Source organism: Telmatherina bonti (assembly GCF_933228915.1).
Source record: "Telmatherina bonti genome assembly, chromosome: 21".
Lineage (NCBI taxonomy): Eukaryota > Metazoa > Chordata > Actinopteri > Atheriniformes > Telmatherinidae > Telmatherina > Telmatherina bonti.
In genome coordinates, this window is record NC_136630.1 from 33,267,147 (window position 1) to 33,281,523 (window position 14,377).

General features: G+C 48.7%; 2 protein-coding genes across 2 annotated transcripts in view; both read left to right on the plus strand.

Moving 5' to 3' along the window:
* The window catches only part of fmn2b (formin 2b), a gene marked incomplete at both ends in the record, with an annotated part of 91,762 nt that extends 89,377 nt beyond the window's left edge, over positions 1-2,385 (plus strand). The window contains one exon of the mRNA XM_079260662.1: positions 2,359-2,385. Within this exon, the coding sequence (XP_079116788.1) occupies positions 2,359-2,385 (27 nt within the window). The remainder of the gene's footprint in view (positions 1-2,358) is intronic.
* Positions 2,386-5,884: 3,499 nt separating this feature from the next.
* On the plus strand, positions 5,885-13,975 carry LOC306771497 (microfibril-associated glycoprotein 4-like; the record flags this gene model as incomplete). Its single annotated transcript, XM_079260663.1, is given in 9 exon segments — positions 5,885-5,987; positions 7,084-7,282; positions 10,057-10,091; positions 10,419-10,531; positions 10,653-10,691; positions 10,770-10,866; positions 12,712-12,879; positions 13,721-13,745; positions 13,747-13,975. Coding segments are annotated over 9 exon segments (1,008 nt in total).
* Between the last annotated feature and the right edge of the window lie 402 nt (positions 13,976-14,377).

A 14,377-nucleotide genomic window follows, 5' to 3' on the forward strand; every position in this document is an offset into this window, starting at 1 on the left:
AGGACAAGGTCTTCCACAAGTCAAATCCAGATGATAATATTGACTGGTCAAAAGGAGGAAAGGCAAGTAGAGAGCAGGAGACTCCTCATGATCCATTGAGCCTCATGGAAGAGCAGGAGGAGGTGATGGAACATGGAGTATACCGACCATACACCCCTTCAGTCTCTTGCCAACAGACTACCAAACACGTTGAAGTCATGTTAGTGTCTCAAGAAGGTTGGTCTTAAAGGAAGGCCAGAGGATCTGATCATGGCAGATGTTAGGTCGACAACTACTGTCTGGAACATTTGTGGTGAATTTGGATTGGAAATATCAGGACCAAAAGATTCAGAATGGAAAGCTGATGATGGCTAACCAACCAGATATCATGGTGGTTCCAAACTACAGATGGAGGGGGCAGTTATACATGTTTCCTAATGGCAGATGCATCTAGAAGGAAAATGAGAAGATGGGAAAATACCAACACAAGAGCAGGAGGAAGATAATAGGATGGAGGTGGTAAAGACAATGCTTGGGCTAGGTGTAATCAGAGTACTAGAAGCCATACTTCCAGACTGAGAGAGAGGCTCTAATGGACCCTGCAAACACCATCAGAGATCTTTCTCCATTATTTTGTACACACCCTCCATAAGCCCACTGCTTTCCTGTCACGCCTCCAATCTGTCACCCTGCAGCTCAGTCATGGACCAGAACACAGCTTCATCTCCCTCCACATCAGGACATCCTGAGACCTCCACCTTGTTTGTCTCCTGCAATCAGGTTAAGAAGCAACTTGAGAAACTGAACCAGAACAAGGCTGCAGGTCCAGATGGTGTCAGTCCCAGAGTTCTCAAGACCTGCTCAGAACAACTATGTCCGATTCTCCAGCACCTTTTCAACACCAGTCTGAGACTAAATAGAGTCCCAGTGCTGTGGAAAACCTCCTGCCTTGTTCCAGTGCCTAAAAAAACACAACCAGCTGAACCAAGTGACTACAGACCAGTTGCCCTGACATCTCACATCATGAAAGTCCTGGAGAGACTCTTACTGGCTCACCTCAACAAGCAAGTAAACACCTTTCAGGACCCATTCCAGTTTGCATATCGTAATGGACTTGGGGTTGAAGATGCCGTCATATACCTGCTCCAGAGAGCACACTCTCATCTGGACCATTCAGGCAGCACTCTGAGGGTCATGTTCTTTCATTTCTCAAGTGCTTTTAATACCATTCAGCCTGCTTTGTTATGTGAGAAGCTCCATAAATTCCAGGTGGATACCTCCACAACCACCTGGATCTATGACTACCTCACAAACAGACCCCAGTTTGTGAGACTGAAAGGTTGTGTGTCTGAGATGGAGGTCAGCAGCACTGGTGCACCACAAGGAACTGTACTCTGGCCATTCCTCTTCACTCTGTACACCTCAGACTTCCAGTACAACTCTGAGTCCTGTCATCTGCAGAAATACTCTGATGACTCTGCAGTTGTGGGGTGTATCAGGGATGGACAAGAAGCAGAGTACAGAGAACTGGTCAGTCAGTTTGTTAAATGGTGCGGTGACAATCATCTCATATTAAATAGCAGCAAAACAAAAGAGATGATTGTTGACTTCAGGAGGAAGAAGAATAAACAAAGCACTGTTTCCATCCTGGGAGAGGAGGTGGAGGTGGTGGAGGAATACAAGTATCTTGGAGTTCAGCTGGACAACAAACTGGACTGGAAATGCAACACTGACTACATCTACAAGAAAGGTCAGAGCAGACTGTACTTCTTAAGGAAGCTGAGATGGTTTAACGTCTGCACCAAGATGTTGCATATCTTCTAGAAGTCTGTTGTGGAGAGTGCAGTCAGCTTTGCAGCATCTGCTGGGGTAGTAGCATCAGAACCAGAGACTTGAAGAGAATCAACAAACTGATCCAGAAAGCTGCTTCTGTGCTTGGAGTAACTCTGGAGCCGCTGGAGCTGATTGTCCAAAGAAGAATGCTGCACAAGCTGATGAAGATGATGGAGGATTCTTCACACCCTCTCCACAACACAGTGATGAAACAACAAAGTGTGTTCAGTGAGAGGCTTCTTCAGGTCCGATGTAAGACTCAAAGATACAGAAGATCATTCCTGCCAGCAGCCATCAGCCTCCAGAACAAGACCTCCTCTAGTTAATTATTATATACTACAGTATTGAATTTCCCTTTGGGGATTAATAAAGTAGTTTTCTTTCATTAATTTAGTAACCCTGAAGTATTTATTTTGATGTGAATTAACTGAAACTATGTGTATAAAAATATTTAACTTGTTGAAGTTCTTCTCTTTTTTTGTACTTTTTATAAAAGGGCTGCTGTTGTTGAACCATTTCAAACTCTATGATGTGTGTTTCCTACAGAAAGCAAAGCTTGGCATGAAGATATAACTACATGGACTTGGCAAGTTTGGCCTAACTTTGATCACCAGCAATGAGTCAAAGCAGGAAGACAGGACAAGTCAGAGGTCAAGGACAGCCACCCTGAATGAGGCTGAGCCACTCTGGACATGTGTGTCATTCATTTATTGTCTTGCTTTGATCACATCTGTCTGTTGCTTTACATGCTGATGGAGTCATGTTCAGCATATCACTTGCATTATCAGCATCTTGTCCATCTGTGCGTCTCTCCACACTGTCAGTGTGACTCAGGATGATGGGCTGGAACATGAAACAGGATTTGTGCAGCAGGAGAAGCAATGCTGATTTTAAAGAGCCAGAATGAAAGTCGATTTTCCAGACATTCAGTCGCACAGCTGTTCCCGGTTTGGCACATTTCTGTTTCTCTAGATGTAAGTGATCAAGATAGAAGGTTTTTCTCTCCGGGACATCATATGGACATTCAGCACACAACTGTTTGCAGCCCTTTTTACTGTGTGGTGGACTCAGTAGACACACTGGTTTCTGCAAAAGGATTCCAGACCAAGCATTCCAGATTTGTCAGAGACACAAATCTCTGCATGTTTGATACTAACTGGTAGTTTGGACATGTCTAAAGGAGGCGTGGTATCCCACATGTAGACCACCTTGAGGTGGACCTGTTGTGTCGTCCAGGGAAGACAAAGTGCCCTACATGTTCTGATTCAGACAAATGTCGCATGAGCAACAGTGAAGTGGCTAGAGCAGGACATCCGTCCCAGCCAACGCTGGTGAAGACCCAACTGTGATGGATTCAGAAAGGATTTAGGGAGATGGAAGGCTGCAGCGACACCGAGAACCCTAACCACATCGCTGAGAACCCTAACCCTAACCACATCGCTGAGAACCCTAACCCTAACCACATCGACAAGAGCCCTAACCCTAACCACATCGCTGAGAACCCTAACCCTAACCACATCGACAAGAGCCCTAACCCTAACCACATCGCTGAGAACCCTAACCACAATGCTGAGAACCCTAACCACATCGACAAGAACCCTAACCCTAACCACATCGCAGAGAACCCTAACCCTAACCACATCGACAAGAGCCCTAACCCTAACCACATCGCTGAGAACCCTAACCCTAACCACATCGCTGAGAACCCTAACCCTAACCACATCGCTGAGAACCCTAACCCTAACCGCATCGCCGAGAATCCTAACCATAACCACATCGCTGAGAACCCTAACCACATCGACAAGAACCCTAACCCTAACCACATCGCTGAGAACCCTAACCCTAACCACATCGCTGAGAACCCTAACCCTAACCACATCGCTGAGAACCCTAACCCTAACCACATCGCTGAGAACCCTAACCCTAACCGCATCGCCGAGAATCCTAACCATAACCACATCGCTGAGAACCCTAACCACAACGCTGAGAACCCTAACCACAATGCTGAGAACCCTAACCACATCGACAAGAACCCTAACCCTAACCACATCGCTGAGAACCCTAACCATAACCACATCGCTGAGAACCCTAACCCTAACCACATCGCTGAGAACCCTAACCCTAACCGCATCGCCGAGAATCCTAACCATAACCACATCGCTGAGAACCCTAACCCTAATCCTATCGCCGAGAACCCTAACCCTAACCTCATCATCGAGGCACATGACGGAAGTCCACAATGCACACCCAAGAAATAAAAAGAGATTTTTTTTATGTCAACTGAACCTTAACTGCTTCATGTGGCGAGGGTGTGGTTTCAGGACTGCATTTCTAAGGTTCCTGAAGCCCATCCCATCGTCTGGGGGTTCTCAGAAATCCATGACGGGCCAAGAGCCGACCAGCAGCAGCTGTTGTGTGTGTGTGGACACACACAGACTGTTGGAGGCTCTGGTTGGCTTTTTCCTTTTTCCATAACAACCTGCGTTTGTAGCGGAAGCAACCCGAGTAGCATCAGTGACCATGCACACAATTCTCTGGTCACATCATTTGCATGCATCTGTCTGGCTGTTTCCATCTGGGTGGAGGGCTGAGGCAACCCCTGCCCTCATGTACAAACACTTGGATGGATTTGATAGTGAAAGATGGCGCACATCCAAAAACTTAGAAAAGTACCTCTTACCATGTTTTACTGAAGAATGCTGAGCACAGCTTCAGAGCCCCCTTGTCTCCTCCCAGTAATACCAGTAATACTGCAAACAAACTGCAAGTAACAACAATCACAGGAATTTTTTGTCTGTCAGCTTAAATAACGAGAACAAACACAACATAAACTTTACAAAAGTGGAATTTTTTACATAAGATGGAACTGACCGGGTTGAAATGGCAATACACTTTTTTTTTTTCTTGTCTTGTCCAGCATTTAAGCAGGCAAAATGGATTTTCTGGATGCTGTGTTCTGCTGGGCAAACTTTGCCAAGGGAAGCATCATATATATAATGCTCCTCCTAATATTCTGGATTCTTATTTTATTTTTCTATTTATTTTGCAAAATTGTTTGTATTGCAAAGTTTGTGCTGCTGGACCGGACCGGAAAGGACAGAAGAGGGACAGAAAGAGAATCGAAAAGAAGAGAAAACAGAAAACACTTTGTAGAGAGAAAAAGAGAAAGAAAAAAGAAAGAATGAGAAAGAGAACAACCTACATACATGTACATAAGCACACATTCACACCCACTTATGTACACACATCCATACACTTATACACACTGGAGTCATGTTCCCCCTGCGGGAGGACGAAGCCATCAACTATCAGGAAAACCCAAAACTCACAAGCTAGATCAGACACACAGGAAGAAAACCAGCCGTTGTTAGTAAATAAACCTGCAGGCGACTCAGTGACTGTGTCACATGCAGAACATACAGAGTGGAACGTGTTCAGAGAAGAGTGATCATGCCGATGTGACCCCCCCCCACACAACGTGACCCTGCCTACACGCAGGCAAGAGGAAGGCCCAGAGAACCCCAAGGCCCGGGCTGCTGGCAGCCGTCCCCAACCACAGATCCCAACCACCCTGCTGCATCTTGGGTGGATGCCAGCCATGCATCCACCCAGGAGGTGGCGGGGGGGGGGGGGGGGGGGGGGGCAGCAGAGCCCCCCACGGTGAGGGGGAACAAGCCCCAGTGGGCCCGGACCGGCAAAGCCCGGGCACCGGCCACCCAGGGCAGACAGAGTGGGCCCCAGGACCCCCAAGAGCCTGAAGGCAACCCCCCACCCCCACAGGCAGAAGGTACAGCCCACACCAATGGAGAGCCAGAACACCCAGAACACTCACTGAAAAGCAGCCAGGCTGCACCCCAGCACACCAGCTGCACTCCCCGGCCACCAGGGCCCTCTCATCCCTCCAACACACACACACTCACACTCACTCACATATATACGTGTGCACACACTCCCTCCCTACACACATATACTATCTATTCTGTTGCTTAAATGTGATTAAAACTGGGAGGTGAGCAGATACTGGGCGCAGTGATCAAGACCACCTTGATGGCCTTTCTCACCACCCAGCACAATGTGCCCACCCCCCAACGCCCTACCTGTGTGTGATGGAGAGCAGGGAAGGAGAAGGGACCGGGGATTTCTGTCCGGAGGAAAGTGGGTTCTTTCTCCAGAAGGTGAGCTCACCAGAGCTCCCAGTCACCCAAACCAGGGAGCCACCACCAGCCCCAGAAGGCACCAACCAACCACACGCAAAGGGGGTGGGAAGGCAGGGAAAGGGAAGGGGAGGCGGACGGAGACCCCAGACCAAAGGCCCACCCCCCCACACCTGCAGGGATGCCACTACCCGAGGACATGCCACTGTCCCTCCTTGCCCACACACCAGCACATCCATAAATTTCCACCATCACCATGACATGAACTCACATACCAACACACACACATTCACAGGCACACACATCCACATCCCGACCCATACAACCCCACCCTCCAAAATTATCCCCCAGATATCCACATCCCACCCATACCCCTACACCCACCCACCCACACCACCATCACTCAAAAATACCCCCAAGCCCAGATTCCTGCCCCTGTCCTCCCTCCACTGCATCTCCCTTGAGACATCCCTCCGCGGCGCCCTCACCCATCCTATCCCCTCCACCCGCCGATATACACCCACCACCACAACAACAGAAGCACTCCCTCCCACACACACCCACATCCCCCATATGTCCACACACTCCCCGATACCGCACCACACATGCACCAACTCACTCCTCCACCACACTCCCCCATACACACACACTCCTACCACATCCACACATAGACCTCCCCATCCACATACACACACGCATGCTGAGACCACCCACTCCCTTGCTCCCGGGGGTCACAACCAAGCACCAGGGCACGCCATGACGGGCCAAGAGCCGACCAGCAGCAGCTGTTGTGTGTGTGTGGACACACACAGACTGTTGGAGGCTCTGGTTGGCTTTTTCCTTTTTCCATAACAACCTGCGTTTGTAGCGGAAGCAACCCGAGTAGCATCAGTGACCATGCACACAATTCTCTGGTCACATCATTTGCATGCATCTGTCTGGCTGTTTCCATCTGGGTGGAGGGCTGAGGCAACCCCTGCCCTCATGTACAAACACTTGGATGGATTTGATAGTGAAAGATGGCGCACATCCAAAAACACATCCAAACCCCCCCCACTGCAACAGTGGCAAGTCCAGCCCTCCCAGTGCAGGATGACCCTCCCCCCATGAGAGACAGGGGACAGCCCCGGAGCCTGGGACCCAGACCCAGCCCACCCCGCAGTGGCACGGCAACCCCACGGAGCCAAGGCCCGCCAATCCCTGCCAGCGGCCTCGCCCCACCGCTGTGAGGCAACTCCAACCGCTGACCCAACCAAGCCCCCCCAGGACAGGAAACGCAGCCACTCCAGCAGCAAGGCAGCCAAGATCCCCACCCAGTAGGCTACCACAGACCCACAGACATCAGAGATCCCTAACCATCTCCCAACCTCGGAGTACAACAAGGTCACCCCACACACACACACACACAAACACACACACACTCTAAGTGATGAAGCTGATTACCGGGTACCAGAGAAAACAAAATTCATCCAACTAATCTTTTGAGGAGGCAGACACTGCAACACACACTTAATGTTTTGAAGACAAGTGGGCGGAGCTTCCGAGCGTTGCGCGTGTTAAGTCGTCTGATGGAGTTTCAATGTTTAAAGACCTCTACACTTACAGATTTATTCATGCAAATACAGTGTAGTAACCTGTGCCGTTGTGTTTTATTGCATTTTTATTTGTGTTTACCCATTATTCAGAAGGTATCTGTGTTTTTCCTGCTATTATATTTTACGGAAAAGAAAAAGACTTAAGAATAAAGGTGACTTCCACAATAATGTTCCCTCTGGCACATGATCCTTTCATATTCATAAATTAAGATGATGTCACTGCCACAGCCAGCACTCATTGATGTGTTTTTGTCACTTTAATGTGACATGGACAGAAAAACTCATCAGCTTTCTATTATTTTCTCGTAAAGAACTTATTATAGCAGAATATATGCAGAGAATGAGTCTAAATGTGGTTTAATTTACTTGGTCCATGTTGTAAATCGTCAGCTCAGATGCATGGAGTTTTTTCATGAATCCATTTCTCCTTCAGACAATTAAAGTCATGTATTTCAGTTCATGAAGCAGCGATTCAGGCGGTAGTTGCCCCAGGGTGGGGTCCTAATGACTGGCATTAGGACAGGATGGTCTGTAGTCTGTATGAAAGGGAATAAAGGGGCGCTGACGTATAATATATAACAGCACTTCATCACTGGTATCCATTATAAATCAATAAAAACTGGACTGATCAATAACTGCATCCTGTTCCTCTGAATGTTCCTGTATCTGTGAAGGTGTGTGCGTGATTCTAATTGTACAGACACAACTGCTCCTCAGTACTGTTGCTATGACAACGGAGACACTTTGAAGACAGAAATCATAAGAACTCGCTGGCCTTGTGGTTCATGTAGCATCACATGGTCCAATCAGCCCAGATCATCAGAACCGGTTCTGGTGGGAGCTGTCACCTGTCCTCCCCGTTTCCCATCCCAGTCTGCCAGTCCAGAGGCACTGTCCCCGATATCCACTGTCCCCGATGTCCACTGTCCCCGATGTCCACTGTCCCCGATGTCCACTGACCCCGATGTCCACTGTCCCCGATGTCCACTGACCCCGATGTCCACTGTCCCCGATGTCCACTGTCCCCGATGTCCACTGACCCCGATGTCCACTGACCCCGATCGCTGCTGCATGACTTTGTTTTATTCTGCTTTTTCTCTGTTAAGTAATAGTGTAGGAAAGAGCCTCCAAGAAGTCAGGCACACAGATTTTTTTTTTATTTTATTTTGGTCACTGGTTGGGGCAGTGATGGACTGGCTGAAGACTGGAAGGCAGGAGGCAGGCTGAAGACTGGATAACAAGGGGGGGTGTTCTTTAGACTCTCTTATTCAGTCTACCAACACCAAACGCTGGTTGGCCATACAATACCGCTGGCAAGCAGACGAACTGGCAATGGCTGGAGAGCAGTCCTCAGTTTTATCAGCCAGGTTGGAACGAGGAACAGCTGCAGCCAATCAGTCAGGACGCACCTGAGGAAAAATATCACATCCCTCCAGGCCCAACAGTACCCCCACCTCAACGGGGGCCCCCTGGCCCCCCAGGCTTGTGAGGATGGGAACGGAAAAAAGCAGAAATCAACGAGGGGTCCAAAACAAAAGCCCGCGGAACCCAGGACCGTTCCTCAGGGCCATAGCCCTCCCAATCCACCAAAAACTGCAACCCCGGCCCCGATAACGGGAATCCAAAAGGCGACGAACCGAAAACACAGGACCCCGATCCACAAGACGGGGGGGAGGCGGGGGCCTGGAAGGAGGGACCAGAGCAGAAGCAGGGACCGGCTTGAGTTGAGAGACGTGGAAGGTCGGGTGAATTCTCATGGTCCTGGGCAACTTGAGACGCACCGTTGTGGGATTGATGACCTTAATGTTGTCAAACGGACCAATGTAAAGGGGAGAGAGCTTCTTCGACTCAGTATGTAAGGGAATATTGGCAGCGGACAACCACACCTTGTCACCAATGCTGTAGGCGGGTGTCGGAGACCGGCGGCAGTCCGCATAGTCCTTAGATCTCCCCACAGATTTAAGCAAGGCAGTCCTAACCTCCCTCCAAATTTTGGGGTCCCCTGTCACTGACAATGTCCATTGGTAAACCATGTAGGTGGAAAACATGATAGACCAAATGATCAGTGGTCTCAGAAGCTGTGGGCAGAGCAACTAAATGGGCAGCCTTGGAGAAACGGTCAATGATGGTAAGAATAACAGTCTTGCCATGGGATACACGTAAACCAGTGATGAAGTCTAAGGCAATATGGGACCATGGTCAACTGGGGACAGGAAGGGGTCTGAGGAGTCCAGGAGGATGTTGATGGGACGCTTTGGAGCGGCTGCAGTCGGGACAAGCAAGGATAAAAGCTCGAACATCTGCTGCCGTACTGGGCCACCAGAAAGTGTATTGCAGGAAGGTGAGAGTTCGGTTCATGCCAGGATGACAAGTTAGCCGGGAAGAATGTCCCCATTGAAGAACCTGGGAACACACAGACAGGACACCAGTTTGCCAGGGGGTCCCCCTCCAGGATCTGGTTCTTATCATTGAGCCTGCCTGATCTTGGTCTCCAGGTCCCAAGTGAGAGCAGCCAAAATCCGTGAAGCAGGTAAGATGGTCTCAGTTGTTTGTTCAACAGCTGAATGCAAACGGGACAAGGCATCGGGTTTAATATTACGAGACCAAGGTCGGTAAGACATTGTGAAGTCAAATCTGTCAAAGAACAGGGACCAACGAGCCTGCCGGGAGTTTAGGCGCTTAGATGTTTGCAGGTAAGACAGATTTTTGTGATCAGTCCACACTATAAACAAATGTTTTTCCCCCTCCAGCCAATGACGCCATTCCTCCAAGGCAAGTTTTATAGCCAGCAACTCACGGTTTCCAACGTTGTAATTTTGTTCGGCTGAAGTTAGACGGCGGGAATAAAAGGCACAAGGATGCTCAGATCTCATCCTGCCTCTGGACTGCAGCGACCTACGTTACCATGACAACAGCCGACCCAGTGGGGTGTACACCATCTACCCCATCGGAGCCACATCTGCTGTCCAGGTAGCTGCTACTTCCTGTCTGTCTTCATCGCTCCATTCCCCAGAATCAGCAGTGTGTTGTGTGTGTGTGTGTGTGTGTGTGTGTGTGTGTGTGTGTGTGTGTGTGTGTGTGTGTGTGTGACAACACCTGTGACATGGACTCTCTGGAAGGACGGTGGACGGTGAGTCTGATCTGATCCTGGACTCTTGCTGTCCGGTATGGGCTGTGTTCAGCTGCTGAACCCTCTTCATCTCCCCAGGTGTTCCAGAGGAGGATGGACGGCTCGGTGAACTTCTACAGACCCTGGGAACAGTACAAGATGGGCTTTGGGAACGCTGCTGGAGAGTACTGGCTCGGTGAGACAGGAATCCAGTCAGGAGCCTCTGCTGGACAGGAGGCGGTCTGGATAGGGACCAGTCTGGATCCACCATGAGATTTATCTGACAGTGGATCTACTGGGAGTGAATCTGTATGGTTCCGTCTGAACGTGAACATGCCTGTTTGGATCACTGCTTTAATTCCTTTTCCCAGTTCACTTCCAGTTGTCTCCATTCAGATTCACATCTACAAGTCAAGTTTGTGGTCCACACATCTGGACCTGACACGAGACCAAACTAGTCGATGGCAGATGGCGCAGCCTTCAGTTTCAGAATCGCCCTTTACGCGTCGGTAACATTGGTATAAAACATGGTTTGTCACTGTCACATTTCAGCTTGCCCTGTGGGAGGTAGCTTTTCTGCTAGGTCAACTTCTGCACTTGGTAAACAAGGGTGTCTGTTAGCATCGCAGCATCGCAACAATCAACAACCGCAGTCGGCTTGGACAGTGTGCAGTTAGCAGCGTGTGACACGCCTACCCATGTAAGGATCTGCAGAGACGGGCATATATAGGGCTTCCTCTGAGGAGAGGCCGTCCCTTGTTCCCCACACTGTCGCTGTGTTTGGCTGCTATCAGCGGCTGTCCTCTCTGCTGCATCAAGACAGGATAACATGTTCCACAACAGACCTGGGTGTTCATGGATTTACTGTGAATGATCCGCATAAAACCACATTTTTCTTTCAGCCTGAACTGATCCGGATTTAAACGTGCACTTCACACCTTGTGCGCTTGTCCCGCTACCAGTCTCTGCTTTTCCAGAGTCCAGTCCTGGAAGCCAGAACAACTGGAACCAGTAGATTTACTGAACCTCCGGTCGTCATGGTGGTGAGGGGAGCTGATTTCAGCCATGGAGGTGTTTTATGTGACAAAGTCCACAACAGACACTGTCTTTATTGATGTGTGGCATAGTGTGGTAATATAATAGTATGATGTGGTATAGTATGGTGGCCCAGAAGTGCAAACCACAACTACAAAACAAAAAACACAAACTACAAAACAAAAAACGCAACAACAAATTAAGAAACAGCAACAAATTGAAAATGACATCAACAATTAAAAAATACACAACAAATTAAAAAACACGACAAATTTCATTAACACTACAAAAAATTCTAAAAAACACAACAAATAAATTTAAAAAAAAAAGATAAAACACAATGACAAATAAAAAACAACAACAAACTTAGAAAAAACACAACTGCGTTGACAAACCGGACGAGCTAGGTACCCGCGCTGATTGGACAATGGTGCCAGACGGCGTTTGAACCGGATGTTGTCGTACTTTTGTACCTCGTTCAGTTTGGAGACCAGGAAAGGCTGAAGTAGTACTAAATTCGTTGTGTTAAATACTACAGAAGCGTTCGAAGTGGTTTTAGTGTGCTGATTGAGACACATTTTCTGTAAAGTGTGTAATAATCAAACTATTCTTGGATAGCAGCAGCTATGTTTGGGCTACGGGTTACGTTCACGTAACGACGCTACATGCACAACAACTCCCGGTTCACCATCGTCTAATCAGCGATTTTTCTTGTTGCCCACTGGTACCTACCTCTTCTGGTTTGTTAATGCAGTTGTGCTTTTTCTAAGTTCGTTGTCGTTTCTGTTAAGTAATAGTGTAGGAAAGAGCCTCCAAGAAGTCAGGCACACAGATGCTTCTCAGCCCGATTCCTTTATTTTGGTCACTGGTTGGGGCAGTGAAGGACTGGCTGAAAACTGGAAATCGCATTTCAGCATCACCTTGAATTTGGCAAGACAGGCTAATCTCTCAGAGCCTACCGGGGCTTGGTCACAACTATGAACATAACCCACCTGTGGGTCTTCAGGTCTGGAGAGTCTCTTCCACCTCACTCAGAGGAAAAAGTACGAGCTGCTGGTGGACATGGAGGACTTTGAAGGAAACAAGGCGTCTGCTCGTTACTCCTCGTTCTCCGTTGACTCTGAGGCTGACGGATACAGACTGCATGTGTCTGGATTCACTAACAGAGGAGCAGGTGGGTTTCAGCTCCGACACACACCATTAGCCTAATTTGTCCATGGGAAATCCAGGATGCCTTCCTGTCTCTTCCCAACTTCTTCCACATGCTGACCACTTCTAAGCAGGAAGTCCACAGAAAGCTGTGTGGCATGATGAGCAGTAAGTCCTGCACCGTTTACATGATGATCTTTCTCTTCTGGTTTCCACCTCTCAGTACTGGAAGTGGACTGCCTCCACCTCTGGGCTCAGAAGCCGAGCCAGATCAGGAGGTGAAACAGCTTGCAGTGTTTTAGAGCTGAAAGTGAACAAAAGCCATTTGGTCGGCCAGAAAGCCAACAGCAGAGGAGAAGACTGGCTTCCGTTGTCAACCAGTTCCTTTGCAAGCATGGCAGCAGGTTGTGAGAGACAGCAGTTACACGTGGTCACTGATGTGCACGAGAACCATTTGTGTTTCAACACCAGGTCTTTCTTTCATCTTTGTGACATTTTTGTGATTTGAGAAAGACAACGTACGATCACCGTAGATTCCCAGATACCCTGCTGCATGACGGCACCATGTGTTGCAGCTGAGTGCTGGTGGAGCAGCCCTGTATCTGAGGCTGAACCGCTTCAGGTACATGCAGCTGCAGCAGGAATATGAGACTCCCCATGGATTCCTCCGCTCGGTCAGAGGAGACGTCTAGAAACCCGTCAGGATAAGAAGAATTGTTGTGTGAAAGGGAGAGCACTGACTTCCCAGCTCTCATCCAGAGAGTTTCTAACTTCCTTCATCTCACAGCTTCTAGCTCTGAATCTCCTCTAAGAATCCTTCCTAACATCTGGACATCTTCTTCTGCCATGTCTGCTTGTCCCTGCAGGAGACTCTCTAACTTTTCATGATGGACAAGTTCTCCACCTTTGACAAAGACCAGGATGGCTCAATAAATGGATCCTGTGCCAGAACATTCCTGGGAGCGTTCTGGTACAAGGAATGTCACCAGGCTAACCCTAATGGAGCTTATCTGTGGGGGGCTGATAACACCCACAATGCTGCTGGAGTGGAGTGGAATGAATGGAAGGGTCAAAACTACTCTGTGAAGGCCTTCAGCATGAAGATCCGTCCTGTTGGGTAAACCTGCAGAACATCATGATGTGTTTGTGAAGATGGATCCCATGTTCAGCTGATAAACAGTCCAGATGTTCAGTCTGAGCCGCTGCAGGATGTTTAAGGTTTGATTCCAGACTGATAATGAAACAGAAGCACACAGCTGAGTGGCGTGCTCTTTTCTTCCTCATCAGCACTCACTGCCCTCTGCTGGTCACAGATACAAACTACACCTGCTCCTTCTGCATTAACCCGGGAAAAAGTTCTCGTTAGAAATCCCACAATACAGGAGACGAGAACGGGAGACGAGAACAGGAGACATGAACAGGAGACGAGAACAGGAGACGAGAACAGGAGACATGAACAGGAGACGAAAACAGGAGACATGAACAGGAGACGAGAACAAGAGACATGAACAGGAGACGAGAAC